The 16,444-nt window shown below is 38.3% G+C and overlaps 1 protein-coding gene across 1 annotated transcript; it reads right to left on the reverse strand.

Annotated features, from left to right (window-relative positions):
- Positions 1-11: 11 nt before the first annotated feature.
- Positions 12-15,820, reverse strand: CFAP206 (cilia and flagella associated protein 206). Its single transcript, XM_054279320.1, has 12 exons — positions 15,689-15,820; positions 14,305-14,388; positions 13,913-14,003; positions 12,661-12,849; positions 12,242-12,400; positions 11,569-11,777; positions 10,737-10,856; positions 8,082-8,280; positions 7,230-7,367; positions 5,079-5,272; positions 3,925-4,068; positions 12-1,458 (listed from the first exon to the last, which is right to left on the reverse strand). The coding sequence occupies exons 1-12, from the start codon at positions 15,794-15,796 to the stop codon at positions 1,228-1,230; spliced, it is 1,866 nt and encodes a 621-aa protein (XP_054135295.1). The 5' UTR covers positions 15,797-15,820; the 3' UTR covers positions 12-1,227.
- Positions 15,821-16,444: the final 624 nt, after the last annotated feature.

The raw sequence follows: 16,444 nt of genomic DNA on the forward strand, positions 1-16,444 counted from the left end.
ATGAGCTGCAGCTAGTAATTGCATTGATATTTTAATTAATAAGTCTAATCATTGGTGACCTCTCATAATTTAAAAACATGGAGGAGCAGCACATCTAGCTGCTACTGATTAGTTTATTTTCCCAACAGAGAAAATCACGTAGTCAAAAACAATTTAGCCAAGTTCTTTCTTAGTGCTCTCCTTACACTCCTTTGGGTTTTTTTAATAATGCTTTGGGGATTAGTCCCTGTTGTGTAACTTTTAAAAGTGAAACCAAATACCTTGGAAAACAACCAGAGAGTGCTATCCTGCACAATGCCACAGAAAAATCACTCAGCAGCTTGAATCTTCATTGTCACAATCTTGTCTAGCTATGAGCCAGGAAACCACACCGCATCACAATGCACACACACACAAAAAAGATTTTGCACGCCCTATGCAATCACAGTTGTGCACCTGGACATCGTGCAGACAGCAGCTTGAGGAAGTCTTTATTGTCATTAATTTGTGTTTTCACAAACAGAAATACCATCTGCAGTTGCATTGATCAGACCTGGCACATAATTCTTTGCCACAGTGACATAAAGCTAAAAACTTTTTCTCTGTTGTGCTTTAGTTTTTCAAACACAAGCAAAAGCTTTCAAAAAGGTCCCCTGAAGTCAGGTTCTGTGGTTTGCAGTGTGCTCACCAGTACATTGTTTAGCCAAGAAATTGCTAGAGACCTAAAAGGGTGCCAGAACCACCCAAGACAGAAGCCCTCTTCTCAACCTCCCAGCCTTGGTCTGCACTCATTGGGCTGGGTTAATGCCAGCACAAACAGACAGCCCCAAGGACCCAGACTGGTTTCATTTTGTTGGTTTTGCCTTCTTGACAATTCTGCTCTAATGCTGGAGCTGTGACATTTGAGTGACTCTCCTGGGGTAAGTTTTTTCATTTAAAGACAGTATTTCAACAAGCAATTGTTGCATTAAAATGTCAGTAAAATCCCAGAATGCTACATATTTAAATGTTGGAAGTGAAAGTCCTTGGGAACATCTTGATTCTAAACTGCTATTTAAAATCTGTGCTACAGGCTTATCACTTCTGTCACTTAATGCCAGTCAGCAGTCCCAACAGATAAGATAAATGAAACAGACCAACTGCTCCTGGAATCAACAGACACAGCAAAATCTTCAGTGTCTAAATTCACATATATTCAGGATTTTTATATACACATTCAAGATGCAGCTTCAGGTTTCTCATTTTCACTTAAGTTTCATCCAGTGGCCTGGTTAAGTCTACTGCCACCATATGCGTGGTGGGAGATGATCCTCCTCGGAGGCCTCTCAGGAACACCTGGGGTTTGGGTACATTGCTCGAGTTGTCCCGCTTGGTCTGGGTGCCAGCTTCCTTTGGCAGGTACACTTGGGTGCAGTTCTCTCTTCTCATGTGGCTGAGATCAGTCTGCATGGAATGAGTTAACATGCGGCGCAAGTTGGCCTAAAGACGCAAAAAGAATCAGATTAAGCAAAATTCTGTTTGAACATTTTAGCACCAGTTTATACTCAGGAGTGTTTGTCTATTTTCCATCCATGGGCTTCACAAACCTGGGACATGGCCCACCTTACCCTCCTGTCAATACACGGTTGTGACTGTGATTTGGTAAATCCTCATCTAACAGGATGTGTCAACAGCACTTTAGGTGCCCCACACAATTTTAAATGTCTCTTAATAATTTCATATCATTGGTCATTGTCCTTCAAATTTTGTTAAATGCTTCACCTTTTTTTTTTTTGGTTAGAATAAAATGTTTTCATGGCAAGTGCTTCCAGTCTTTGCCTGGTTTCTGCCAAACGTGATGAGGTTTAGAGGCTGGTGTCACAAAGTATCAGATAAAAGTGAAAAAATGCCTTCTTATTACCACGTTGCTCACTAACCCCTTGACAAGGGGTAAAAGTTAGGGCAATTTATGATTAAAGCTGGTAATTCACAGAAATTGCCAGAGATACGGCAACAAAACTACTTCTCACAAAGTGTTAATATTCCAAAGCCAGCACTTGAAACAAAAAAATGTTCCTTTATTCCACTGAGCTTTCTGTGTCAGCAATAATGTAAAACACTGTAAATTATGATATAATGTTGTCCTCAAAACACACAAAATACAGTCTCATGCTGGAACTCAGGCCCCTGCAAATAAGTGAGGAAGTCCCTGGAGTCCAGTCCAGTCAGTGAAGACTGGAGTCAGTGGAAGCTGGAGAGTGATACAGGTGGCCAAATGTCCTAAGTGTTGTATCAGGGCAAGTTAAAATATTCTCCAGCCTCCACCACTGAGGTCTCTCTCTGCTGGAATGGAAGGTGAAGCACCTAAATGTAGGCACATTTTGGTACCTTAATCTACAACTGAATCTCAAATGCAGAGTCATCAAGCAGAATCCAGCAAAGAACAATAAGGAACTTATAGAGAAGATGCCATGGGAAGAAAGACATTATATTAAGTTTTGTTTTGTTTTTTTTTCGAGGGTTTTAATGATGGAATGTATGCTATTACAAGGAACTATGCTTGCACAGAGAAACAAATGTGAGCTAAAAATTTTACTTCTAACAGCATATAGGTTTTAACAAAGTAATAGGTTAATATTTCAAACCACTACAAGTTTTTTGGCTAAGTATGAACAACACAAAAAACACCAAAGGCATGTGAGCTCATCCTCTAACAAAACCCACAAATATGTCTGATGTTTTACTGAAGTATCAAATTCACTGATGCACTGGTAAACTATTTCTGTTATTTTATCACTTTGTTATTAAATGTTTTATCATCTCCATATTACAAATTAGCATAGTCAAAGCACTTTTGCATGCATCTGGGATTTTTTTCTTTCAGCTCCATATCACCAATCTCACATTTGGACAGCTGAGGCTAGAACATCCTTAGTACTTTAAAGTACTTTCTCTAAATACTTCACACTAATGAGCTACAAATTTGTTTGTGAATGGTCTTCATGAGCAAATATTGGAAAATATCCACTTTTGCTTATGCTGAAGAGCCACTGACCACATCTAATGTTTATTTATGTACTTTTGTCCTTTACAGAAGCAAAAGAGACTTTTAGCTAGGCTTCTTGTAAACCTAACTGGCTTCTTTACATACCTCAGTAACAACTCTTTCTTAGAATCCTTTATGAGCTAGCAACACTGGCAAGACTCCTCAGTCCAAAATTTTGGTTTGCTTTCACAATGTTAGAGATTTCATGGCAAAAAGGAAAACAGAAAGGAAATAGGCTGCCCAGTAGGCCACAGACCTCCACAGTGCATCTGTTCACAGAATTTAAAAAACCCTTTAGTGTTATATGTTCAGTTGATATTGTTAACTGCAATATTCCCTGTACTCACAAGTTGTTTATTTTGATTGCATTCTGAAAATCAGGTGTTATACCTTGACAACTACATGTGCTGGCAAACCCTAGAAAGAAGCTTCTGACATATTTACTGTTAATTTAAAAGTTTTTATGTACATATGTGGTCAACCTTCTATGGACAGACTGTGATTTCCAATCCATCAGAAAATCCTGATAGTATGACAAACATTTGCTTTGGCTTTTTCTCACAAAGAAATTACATAGTAGTATCTTCAACCAAATAAATTGATTTGAATGTAGAACAACCTTAATATCCAATGTAATTCAATTCAAAACAACAAACTCTTATTACATAAAGAAGGCAACTGAAAAATTTGAAATTAATAGATATAGAAGTGGAAGCACTGCTCAAAAAACAGGGAAAATATGTAAGAAGTGAGAGAAGTCTAAAAATAAGGAGAATATCTAGAAAAAAAATTGGACCAGTTGTAATGAAGTATATGTCTTTGACTAAAAGGTCAGATTTATGTTTCAAGGAACAAAAATTAAGAATAATTTATTATAAATTTGTTATATCTAACAATGAAAATCTGATAACAGTACAAACCAATTTTATAGCTTTTCTTCTCAGTTCCCATTCATTCCATTCATAGGATCTCACAATAGTTGGAGGCAAGATATGAGTATCAGTTTGAGTACCACTCTCACGTTTTTGGGGTGGTTTCATTGAACCTGTGCTTGCCTTTCTGACCTGGATGAAAAGAAACAACCAAAGCCAAGCAAGGCATTGAGAAGAATACACAGAAATAGCATATGGGTATGGTACTTTTTAAAAGCAAATAGAGACCTGCAAACCACAAGTGGATAATTATTTTTACATTCAACAATATTTTTGTTCCCCATGACCCCGCTAAAAGGAAAACATTAAGCACTTGGTGGATTTAATTTCTGACAGAAAACCTTTGAGACAGAGGTTGAGTTGCAGGCTCCTGTCTACTGAGTGAGTGCTTAATTGTTGGATTTTAGAAAAAATGGGTCCCATCACCAGTATTTTATGATGCAGGCACCCCACTTTGTCTTCATGAATGGATTCAAAATCACAAATCATAACTGGGAGAAGTGCACACATCTCTGCTATAGCTGGGATATAAACTATATTTCAAACCAAGGGCCAGTTCAAGACTACATTCTTTCCACTGCTAGGGATCTAAAATTCACAAGTGGATCACAGAGAATGTTGCCTATAAATCCAAACCAAGTCTTTGAATTTCCCAGAATAACACCATCACATTCATTATTGGTGACTCTCCTTTTATTTTTTAATATGTTCCACAACTTCTGTCCCCAGATACAACTACACCCTCATCCAGCACACATGGATGGACTGCTGAGCTAAAGCTCCACTTAATGTGATATCTGACATATCTTCTGTTGCATTTATTTACTGGTCCTTTAAGCTACTTTTGCAACAACGAGGAAAAGAAACATCAGACACAAGACCTGCCTAGGCTATGGACTAGCAGCTTTTATCACTGCCAGAGTGCATTGGATTTACATATTCTCCTATGAAGAGATAAGGTGAGAATGACACTAAGTAGAAACACTTCTTCAACACTCTGAAGACTTGTAAAAGATGGACCTGCAGACAGGCAGAGGATTTTACTTCTTTCCTAAAGATAGGTATCATCTGTTCTCTTTTAGAAAGGACAGACCAGCCAGTGACCCAGCAGCTGTTTAGCAAGAGGCACGGGCAGTGTGTACCTGTGTATGTGCAACAAGGTATTCAAACTGATGATGGAGCTCAAGCAGTTGAATTAGCTCTGCATATTTTTTTGCTTTTTCTATATTCAATTGAATGAACTTATCTGGATCTTCAGCAAAGATGTATGCATCTTCTTTTGAACTGAAAACATAGTATTTCTCCCTGTGCTTCAAAATTCCAATAGCAGGATTTCCTAAAAATGAGAAGAAAAACTAACTCAAAATAAGCCTCACAAATTAAAATAGTGTAACAGTATGATATCCAATAAGACATTTGTAATCAAGATTCTGTGTTTGCCTAGAGTTAGTTTCACTTCCTTCATTCCTGAACTCAGTATAAACTCTTAAAAGCAAGCTTTTTTAAAATATAGAAAACTGTATTTCGTTAGGTCAGTAAAACTGCTTTGATCAGTTCACATCCAGCATGCCTTAGGTGCATGTCTCAGAAAAACAACAGATAAAACACATATAGCAAAGGCCTAAGAAACCAGTCTTTACCCTCAAATGTTTCCCCTAAAATCTTCAGCAAATATCTGACTGCAGATCAGTAGTGCATTTATACCAAAGGGCATAACACTGACATGAACTGAAGAAGCAGATAAAGCAGCTGGGAAGCCAAACATCAAATTAAGAGAGAAAATGAAGTGTCAATAAAGGCCAAATAACTTATACAGGAAAACACAAACTGATTTCAAGGACAGAGGCAGGTTGGGCTTCAGATGTCATTGCCCAGGAAAGACCAGAATCATCACAGACCTTGAACACACTCAGTCAAAAAAGGAATTATTAGTATGCAAACAGAGGAAGAGAAGAAAACCAATATTATAACAACCTATAATAATATTTGTAATAATACATTTTGTTCCAACACAACAGAACAAGTAAAAGGGAGCTAGGGGTGATCAAGGGCTTGTGATACCTTTCATAGAAGGAGGGGTTAAAGAAGAAAGCCTCCTCAGCATTAAAAAGAAAAAAGAGATAATATGATAGGGGGTTATAAAACCATTAATTGTGTGCAATATAAAATTACTATTTAGTAATTTTCCTAACAGAAGGACTATCAAGTCTTTGTTGAAATTATCAAGCCAGAGCTTAAAACCATCTCAAAAAGAGGTACCTTTTCATAGCATGTATAATTATAATTGTGGGGCTCTTGAGAATAAGAACATCCCATGACAAACTCTAGATGGATTCCAAAATCAATTAGATAAATTAAAACCTCTTTGAAGGATTATTCAACAGAAGGTTACAGACTTAACATTAATCAGAGGAAATCCCATAACCACCAACTGCTAGGATTGAAAGGACATAATTAAAGAAAGATCACTCTGACTTGAATTCTCATAATTTTAAAGTGTTCATGACTGTCCATGTGCAGTAATCAGATACAGGGCTAGAGAGACCTTCAATCCAACTAAGGACAGCTGTTCTCATGTGCAGTACTAAGTGTAAGTAAATTACATTGCCATAAAAATATCTGTTCTTTAATACTGACTAGTAAATGGCCATACTTTCTTCCCAAACTCCCATAGGTTTAAAAAAATTCTATATGGACAGGTTCTAGAAAGGACAGGAAGATGGGAAACATGAACTAGGATAGCTGAAATAAGGCTAACTTTCAAGACAGATGAGCCTAGAGAGACCAAAAATTCCTACAATTAGTTGACTTAATCAAGTGCACTTCTGTATTCTTTTCAGGAAAGATTTTTAGTACTTTGTCATGACTATTTAAAATACATATGAGGTAAGCATGAATGGCTATGTTTACACATATGGATGCACAAAACAGAAGGAACTGCCATTTCCCTATGCCTGCACTACAGCACATTAATAACAATAACCAAACCTGTATTCAGTTGCAGTGTAGGTTATACAGACACACATAGAGCAGGAAGAAACATTTATCCATCCCATCTTGTTTCTGCCCCTGCTCCTCTTCAAGTGATCCTGCCTTCTACCAAGGGCAGTTTATTTGTGTATTTTAAAAAAGATACTTTAACAATGGAAATAAGTTACCTGGGGTGAAAATTGCAAATGTAGAAAAACAGTATTCCAGCTTTGACATAAGAGGATGCATTCAGAATGCCTTTACATTTTTCCTAATCCTTGTGTAAATATATTGTATGGAAAATATCTAACCACAAAGCATACCTGGTAGGATGATACCTTTCACACCAATTGAATGTGCACAGAAACCACGGTACTGGATCAGCAACTGATCAAAGTTATCAGTAGTCTCTGGAAAAAGCCATTCTTGGTTTGTGAAATCAGAAACATTCACTCTGGTTTCTAAGAAAAGATAAAACAAAGGAAGGACTTCAATATTAAAATATCAGATGTCTAAAAGCTAATGATATTACAGGATGACCAGATTACTCTGGTTTTCACAGGATGATCTGCAGTGCCCAGATCCCAGAAGCCAAAATTTCGTCCTGCCTTGAAAGCAAACCTACTGAAAATCAGTTCTGCAAGAACCTTCTTTAGTTTTCTTTGAAAACGTGGGACAACAACAGGAAGATAATAGTTTAATCTTTGATTTTGTTTTCACTCACACATGCATTACAAATGCCCTGGCATAAAACTTGGTTCCTGGGGATACCATCTTACAAACAATCCCTTCTGGTAACCAAAGCCCTGTTAAATCATTTTGTTTATACTCTACCTCTCAATTTCCAAAGTTCTGAAATGTATAAAAAGACATTAATACACTTCAAAAATTTTTTTAAAAAATATAAATATTCTCTGATCATTCTGAAATTTTTGTAAGGCATATTTGTATCTAGAAGCTTTTTTTTAATTTTATATGTAAAAATAGAATCACAAGCTACACTACATGACAATGTAAATCTATACCCTACAAGGCTCATTTTAATTTACTGTGCAAATTCTGAGTAGTGAATAATCAATATAGCACACCTTCTGTAAAGCACCTATTGTAAAGAAAATTCAAACTACAAAATCTTGGAAAATTAAGGAAAATCAAAAAGTTTCAACTTTCCATACCCATGGTTTCTTTTATCCTTTCCTCATCACTTTTCACAGTCACTCCTTCCAGAAGAGATGTTAGCATTTCCTCTGGAAAAAGCTGTGATTGGATTTCCAAGAATTGTTGCAGATTGTCAGCCATATTTGTGAGGAAGCTTAGCAGTAGCATTTCATCCTGAAAGCCGGCCCAAAGCTTAGAAAGTTCCATAAACAGAGGCTGGAACATAAAGAAAATTATCTGAAATACAGATTTGTTTTATGTCTACGGTGTAACCCAAGCACTGTGCACAACAATCTCAGCTATGAACAAAGCAGGGCTGATCTCCAAGGCCTTCAGCAACCAGAAATTCCAGGGGAACTCAGGGACACTGTAAGAGGAGCTTCCACCACATATGCCTAAAGCAAGTATATCTAGCATGTCAACCCACAGGCAAGAGTTGTACTTCTCTATATTTTACTTCAGAACCTTTCTCAAATAAATGTACTCTGTGACCATGCTTTGAATTTAGCACTTCACTGACAATACAGTTTTGTAACTGAAAACATTACAGGAGTAAGGACCAGAAGGAACACACCTGATTAATTACCAAAGTAGGTAAAACCACACCTCTATACAAACTACCAGGTTTGTTATTTTGTCTGCCCTGCTTCCAGAGTGAGTTGGCACCACAGCCCCAGCCCATCATGTGTCTCAAATGGAAGGGATGCAGGCCTCACCAGAGTGGTCCAGGTTCAGGGCAAAACTGGAGGCTGCCCTTCCCAGCACTGGCATGCTGTTGGCATACAGGTGTAGGCACATAAAGTAGCAGCCTATAAGCTTTAAGTTTAAATGCTGTTTTCAATAACAGTGACATAAAACGTGCCCTGTTACACCTAAACACACAGAGAGCATTTACAGCAAGAGATTCGGCCAATCTGAAATGCACACTTAACCCCACATTTTATGCATGCTAAGAACATTATCATGAGAGCAGCCAACAGAGCCAGCTCTGAAATTCATCAGCATTGCTAATGCTGTGGAAATGTTATGGTTACAAAAATGGAAGAAACTAAAGGAAGATCAAAAACATTCTTAATAGAATAAACAAAGAATATTAATGAAATTTACTATTTTTCCTGAAGGAAGTGTTTGCTACAAATATAGGCCTTATCCTATACTTTTTAAAAGATAGAATGCCCTGTTTCTCTACCTTTGTAGAGGATCCAGCTTGTCAGCAACAAGCCAAAGACAAGAAAAATTATTTAAATAGTGCGTTAATAAAAAAATCTCTATCTGAAAAGGACCTGAAATCAAAAGGCATTATATATTTTGTCTTCAGCAGAGAAGTCAAAACAACTAACCAACCAGAAGAGAAAAAAATTCCAGGAAGGCAGCAAACTACATTAGGCAGCTTTTAGGGAAAAGAATAAGATATATCAGTCACTCAAGCCCCACAAAGATACAGAAGAGGAAAAACTGCTTTGAGTAGCTGGACAAAAGGGGAATATGTTCTCCAAATGAGAACATCTGGTTTATAAAACCAAAAGCATACATAAATTGAAGTTTGGATAATTCAGTTGAAGTGCTGTTCCCATGAGTTTCCAGCTTGGATGCTCTTATGGGAAGTTTAAAAAACACTCTGAGTAGGAGGGGGTCATATCTTCCTCTTCCTCTGCAGTAGGCTTTATTTTGCTTTCTAATAATTAGCTTAGAATGTTAAAAAATAACCTAAAACATGTATGAAACTGTATGCTGGTGCAGCAGCCAACCACACAGAATTGGAATGATAATCAAATCACACAAAATAATGAGCTCTTACAAGAAAAGCAAATTTAAATGAAGCTGGTTTCTAGCATATTTCTCTCCTGTTTCCTTTATAACATGCCAGCATAATAATCCCAGGTTTTCACAGGCTCATTAAGCAGCCTCCCTCATAATACCTGTAGTTCACAGCACTCCTTCCCTTTCCCCCAATACCTCCTTCCCATGTCCTGTAGCTCCCAACCAAGGGTGCGACAGTACAGAATAACAATTTTTCAGTGGCTGCTCACTGGCCAGAGAGCACACAAACCCCATTTCAGACCTGATCTTGGTAACACTCTAATTGTGTATCTCTAGTTGCTCTTATTTTCCCCCCATAAAAATTGCAGAAAATAACATATTTTGAGATCTTTTGACTCTGACAAATGTGACTGAAACTTGCCAACAGGTTCAGAAGCTATTGGGAGGGGAAAAGAGGCTGACACCCATCACAGAAACCCAGTTTCTTCAGAAAAATTTTATCAATGACTCATACTGTAATTACAGGGATTGCTATGTGAGGGAACTTTAAAAGAATCATACTCTGTTGTGCTGTTTTCTGCAATCATTATGTTCTTACAGTTTCTGCAATGAACAGGAAAGAATATATACACACACAAAAAAGGAAATCTACAAATAATGACAACTCAAGACACTTACAGTAAAATACCATTTAATTCCTTTGCTCCCTTTTTGTACCTTACCTTTTTTTACCTTAAGAGCAAGTGTTTTAGTTGCCCCTTCAAAAATCACAGAATTTTGATATTGTAATAGAGAGAAAATTTGTAGTCTCTTGCTAAACATAAACTACTCAAAAACACACCTGCAAAGTATCTTACTTTAATAATGTTTTCTACTGAAGAAGTAATGGGTTTCCTATTCATAATACTTACAAAAACTTCTCTGGACTCTATGGAAGTCTTATCCTGCACTGTGTTTTTCAATAACATCATTGCTGCTTCAAACTGAACATTCAACGATTCAACTTCTTGAGCACTTGTAATTGCATTAGACTGGAAAGAGAACAACAGGCAAAATGTATCACACTCCAATAACCAAGTATTTAGTAACAAGTATTTACCCGGGCCTCTTCTTTCAACTATTTTCAGAACAATTGTTTTAGGGAACAAAATGTACTCTAGCTATCCACAAAATACATTTTTCCTTAAATGTTCAGGTGTTCAGGCACCTCAGTCACACATAAACTTCCAATTTTTATAGAAAATCCTGTGGATTTTCCCAATGAAGAGAACAAAAAGAAAAAAAAAAACATTTTTTCAATGCCTTATACAGGAAAGACTAATAAAAAACTGCAGTATCTCTAAAGACAAATGAAAAGCTCTTTGGTAATAAAACAAGAATTTAAATTGTATTCTCCAAAGACTTTTGATGACTCCATATATTTTGGGGGTGTCTGCAGACTAAAACTGAGATGATTTATGGATTGATTGATCAAGGAGATCTTTTTCCTCATGCCTTTTGGGGCAGAGAATTAGTATGCAAAGAACTGTTTAATGGTGGACTTGTGCCAGGCTCATTGAGGTTGGACTCAATGATTTTAAAGGTATTTTCAAAGCTAAACAATCTTTGGTTCTTTATCTAAAGATATATTTTATTTTATTTCATTTATTTCCAAATATTTTTCCTTATATTTCTGTCCTGTGCAAGTAGGTAACTTGAAGACATTCCACCTGCATTAGAAGTCCACAGGATATAACACCTCACCTGAAGGATGCAAAGGAAGGCTTCATACTGTCTCACATTGAATAGTGCTTCTTTTAATTGAAGAAATCTAAGCTGGGAGAACCTCTGGGGGTCCTCCTGCATGGCCTCCAGCAGGGCTGTGTAGCGGTGGGCCAGCAGCTGGCAGGAGTTCAGACGCTCGTCGAGAGTCCGCGTAGCCAAGGGAATGGCTTCGCTCAGGATCTCTGGCACTAGTCATGTGGAATAAACATGAAATGTGTATAAAAAGAATCAATGAAGTCATTATCACATGGTTAAAGCGCAATATTTGAGCATAATGGTCTTCCAATTAAATTTTGATTTCTACATTTTGTTCTTATATTCATGCATTTCCAAATTCTTGCAAACCAGATTAAATCACCCTATCACACTAGTCAGGTTGTTGCAAATATTTAGAATTACAGGTGTGGAAATACCACAGTCAAGTCAAGGAATGTGAGAAAACTTGCTTTATGGTAGATGCAACTCTGTTTCTACAAGTGCCATGGGTTTCCTGAGAGTATCTGCACAATTTTCAATTCTCAGTTTCCTAATTTGTAAAATACCAGTAACAATAACACGCCTCCCTGAGATGGGAAATTATTGGAGCAGCTCCAGTAAAAAGTCCAGTAGAATGAATTGGGAATACCCAGCTCAAATGCAGCTGTTTACTTACAATCATCAATGCAGCTTCCTCCTTTCTGGCACTGCTTGTTGTACAAACGAATTCCTGTCACTAGCATGGCAAGATCTTTCAGCTGTTGTTCTTTGTCCTTCTTACTGAGTGAGATGAAAGTAATCATTTCTGTCTGGGGGAATATACTCTGCAAGGCAGCTGTAAGCATTACAAAGTGAGAGAAAACCCTCAATATGAGGGAATAGAAAAGAAAATCATTAAATAAGCAAAAATAGCCTCTCCTAAACAAAAGGAGGAAATATATGGGAAATTTACACTTCAAGGCTAAGTAGTGACAGTTTGGACAGCAAGCATTCATCACAGTTTACCCCATTTGTATGTAAATATCAGTGAAGAGGAAGTGAAATTTTATTTTTTCAAGAAGAAAAGCCCAATTTCACAGCTGGGGGTTTACTGACCTGTTACCTCCCTGACAGCCTCAATATCTGTTGGGGATCCCAGGCCAGATCTCAGCAGCACATAGGCAACAATCTTTTGATACATATTCTCCATTTCTTCTCGTGTGTGTGGACCACTCTCAGTGACGGCTCTAACTACAGGAGCCAGTTTTCCTTCCAGAACATGCTCCTGCTCACTCAGTAATTCATCTAGGAAAGAAGGATGCTTAAAAAGTGCTATCTAAATCCTTTGAAATTTGCCCTATACAGAGGGTGTAATTCATTTCCACAGTCAGAGCACCAACTTAAGGTTTCTGAAACACAGGTACATGAAAGAGATGTTTGTAGTACCATATCATTAGAATTAAAACCAGCAGAGTTAAACACTAATGGTAGGTTAATTAGCATGATTAACATCAGTCAGTATAGTCCTGAGAACCATTCAGGCCAAGCTAGACAGCAAGTCTCTGGCTCTCTGAGAGTCTCTGGCTCTCCTCTGACTGTAGGTGGACTTAACATACACACACACAATATTTCAAAGACGCCTGAAGTTACATGCTCAAGTTGGAATCCTCCTCAGGATCTCAAAAACTTGCTGGAGCTACTGAGCTTACAGAGTTCAGAGAATTTAGGAGAAGCTCCCCATGTTACTAATTTTTGGTTTTAATCCATGCTAACAGGAAAACATTGTCATTATCTCCCCACAGAGCAATGCTTTTTTCACGTCTATGCCTGTTCTGTGTCTTCTATTTCCCAGCCAGCCTCCACTGTCCCTTTGAGATCAGGAATTACATTTACAGCAAAGGCATTTTCTCCATCTCATTTTATTTTCACATTCTCATTCTCAGATCATGTGAAATTACTACTGATGAGAGAAAAACGTACTCAGCTAAAGCTGTAACTGATTGTTCAAGATTACTCAAATCTCCCAGTTAGGGATATTGATAAAATACTGAGTTCTGAGGGCCTTCAGACACACAGGTGCAGGTGCAAGCTTTTCTTGCTGAAGGCAGCTAACCACTGAGAGTGTAAGTGTCCTCAAGCAACCTCATACATTATATTCAGTAAATCTCTCAGACAGCATGAGAAGAGTGTACTCTCAAATCTAATGTACACTTTTCCCTACTATATCCATACTGAAACATCAGACTCCTGTACAGTAAATTTCTCCTGGGATTTTATTTTGTTTACTGACAGGATTCATTTAACAGTAATTACTATTCTTATATTATAAACTCAGCGCCAACTTCTATGAAAACATATTTGAAATTACCTCGGTTTGCATAGTTCATATCAAAGTAAACTTGCATCTTAATTGTGCTTAGGGATGGGTTTGTTGTGTCAAGCAGTCTGGTAACACAGAGCTAAAAAGAGAGTCAGAGAAGTGAGTTCTTTCTCATCTCTGGGGAAACATCTGAACTGACAGTGACCTACTAAAGGTTTCACAACATCTGTAGAGCCCCCTTACTACCATTTTCTTCATCTAAAGCTTTTCTAAGGCATTTATTTATGGAAACATAGTCCAGTCTTTAGCTACAGAGCCATGAGAATAAAGCAGCACTCAAATTTTGAAAATGTTCATGTAATTTTAGTTAACAGGAGCAGAAAGCAAATAATGCTATAGTCTTAAATAAGTAGTGACTCTCAACATCATGTCAGAATTACCTGGATAAGATCCTGGATATCGTTTTCTGTAAGGCTTCGATCCATATTAAAATCATTTCTTGGATCTAACACAACAGCTTTCACCTAGAGATTGCCAAAAGAAAGATACTAATTTATGTCCCAAAATATCATCTTTGAAACTCACTTTTTATTTTCTGAAATATCTCAGATGCATTTAATATTTCTTTACTATTTTTTTATCCATTTCAGTCTTTGATAATGAAACAAATTACTTCATTTCACATCTTGCCAGTTTCAATCTCAGTTCTCAGGCACAAAAAAAAAAAGTGATACAAATATTTAAATATAGCTTCTTTAAAATTTACTTGGAAAATATTTTCTTAAGTAATATTTTTTTGAAAATCCATCATGGTTGTTTATAAACTTCCAAGTCGGTGCTATATGCATTGATATAAACATTTACCATTTGAATAAAAAATCCCATAGTGTTCTACATGCAGGAAAATAAGTGCATGTTTGCAATTGGTGTTCATGCTAGGTGTCTTGCCAGCCACTTGTACAAATTCTTTACTCATTAAAATTTTCCTGCTTAATTGATTAATACGGCTTTTGAGCCCAATCTTTTTTCTAAAGCTGCAGTGTCACCTTTAGGGGAAAAAATAGCATATTAACAGTACTGCTGTGAAGCATTCACATTTATATACAAGTTTAGCAAGAGCTGATCTTCAATAAAAAAAGAATCTTTATATAAAAATAGCCAATCTTTCTTCAGACACAGCTTTGCAGGCACATCCAGACTATATTCTGCAGCAGTGCTGTGTCTCCTACGAGATGCCAAAATGTAAAATGCTTTTAGGATACTTAAAGTTGTCTACCAAGGACAATACTGAGATTGAATTCATTAAATTTTCGCTTTAAATGTGATCAAAGCAAATTCCTTCAAATATTCAGCCCATTTATAGTACCTGGCCCTGTCTGAGCAGAGAAACAAAATTATCCATCACAAGAGAAGGAGGAGGTGAACATCGAAGAATAAATATAGCTGCTGCATTAAACATTCACCTATGCATCACAGGTTCATTCATGAGAGTGTGAAGAAACGTTGTTAAAACTTGGTAAAACTTCTCTTTTTCACTTCTGAAAGAAAACAATGGTTTATCTGCCTGCAGAAGAAAGCTCCGAGTTGGAGCTCAGAGAGTTTTTTTGCAGGACTCAGAACCTGCAGCCTTCTTGAAGCATTATATTCCCATAAGATTTCAGGGGAATAAAATACTTTTCCAGGTTTTTAGGAGCCAATACTGGGGCTGAGTGCCCCTTTAAAATATCTCACTGCAGGCAATGGGAAATCAAGGTATTCCAAGTTCAGGTCACCCCTGACAGCCTCAGCTGCCGCCAGCCCCTGAACGCCTCCTGTCGCGCTTACCATGAAGGCCACCAAGGTTTCCGAGAGGCTTTGTCCCTGGGCAGAGCACTCCAGGCCCACTTGGCGGATTATTCTCTTGAGGACACTTTGGGTCAGCTCGCCGGACATGCTGGCCAAACACGCCGGCCCTAACCGGGTTACAGCCAGCGAGGTTTCACTGCAGCGAGGGTCCCTGCCGGCCCGAGCCCGCCGCTTGCTGAGCAGCCTGTCTCGGCGCCGAAGCTCCCCGGTGCCGCTGTCCCCGCGCCGGCCGCTGGCCACGGGCGGGAGAAGCCGCGGCCGAGCGCCGGCCCCGGGCGTTGCCATGGGGACGCGGCCCGGCCCGGCCCGGCCTGCGGGCGAGCGGCGAGACCAGGCGGGGATGGGGATTTACACATGGAGCACAGGGAGACAGGGTTTGTGCAGGATAGATGGGGCGGTGTGTGTGCAGAACGTACACGCCTGCATGCACTCCAAGGACGCGGCTGTGGAGGCACAGCAGCGGAGGTGTGAGTGTCTCGGCACGCACACAAACCGTGCTGTGGACGTCTGCAGCTATGGCTGTATGCAGCTGTGTCTAAATGTACATCCATATGTATGTATAAAGACACATACATACCGTATATATACCTTAATATCACAGAATTGTTAGGGTTGGAAGAAACCTATAGAAATTATCCAGTGTAACCCCCCTGCCAAGGCAGGGTCACCTGGAGCAGGTTACTCAGGAATGCGTCCAGGTGGGTTTGGGAGATCCATGATCTCTCTCTGGGCTGC

The sequence above is a fragment of the Melozone crissalis genome, unplaced genomic scaffold (genome assembly GCF_028551555.1).
Source record: "Melozone crissalis strain CALT ecotype California unplaced genomic scaffold, PUWL_Pcris_2 ptg000027l_1, whole genome shotgun sequence".
In the NCBI taxonomy this organism is placed as follows: domain Eukaryota; kingdom Metazoa; phylum Chordata; class Aves; order Passeriformes; family Passerellidae; genus Melozone; species Melozone crissalis.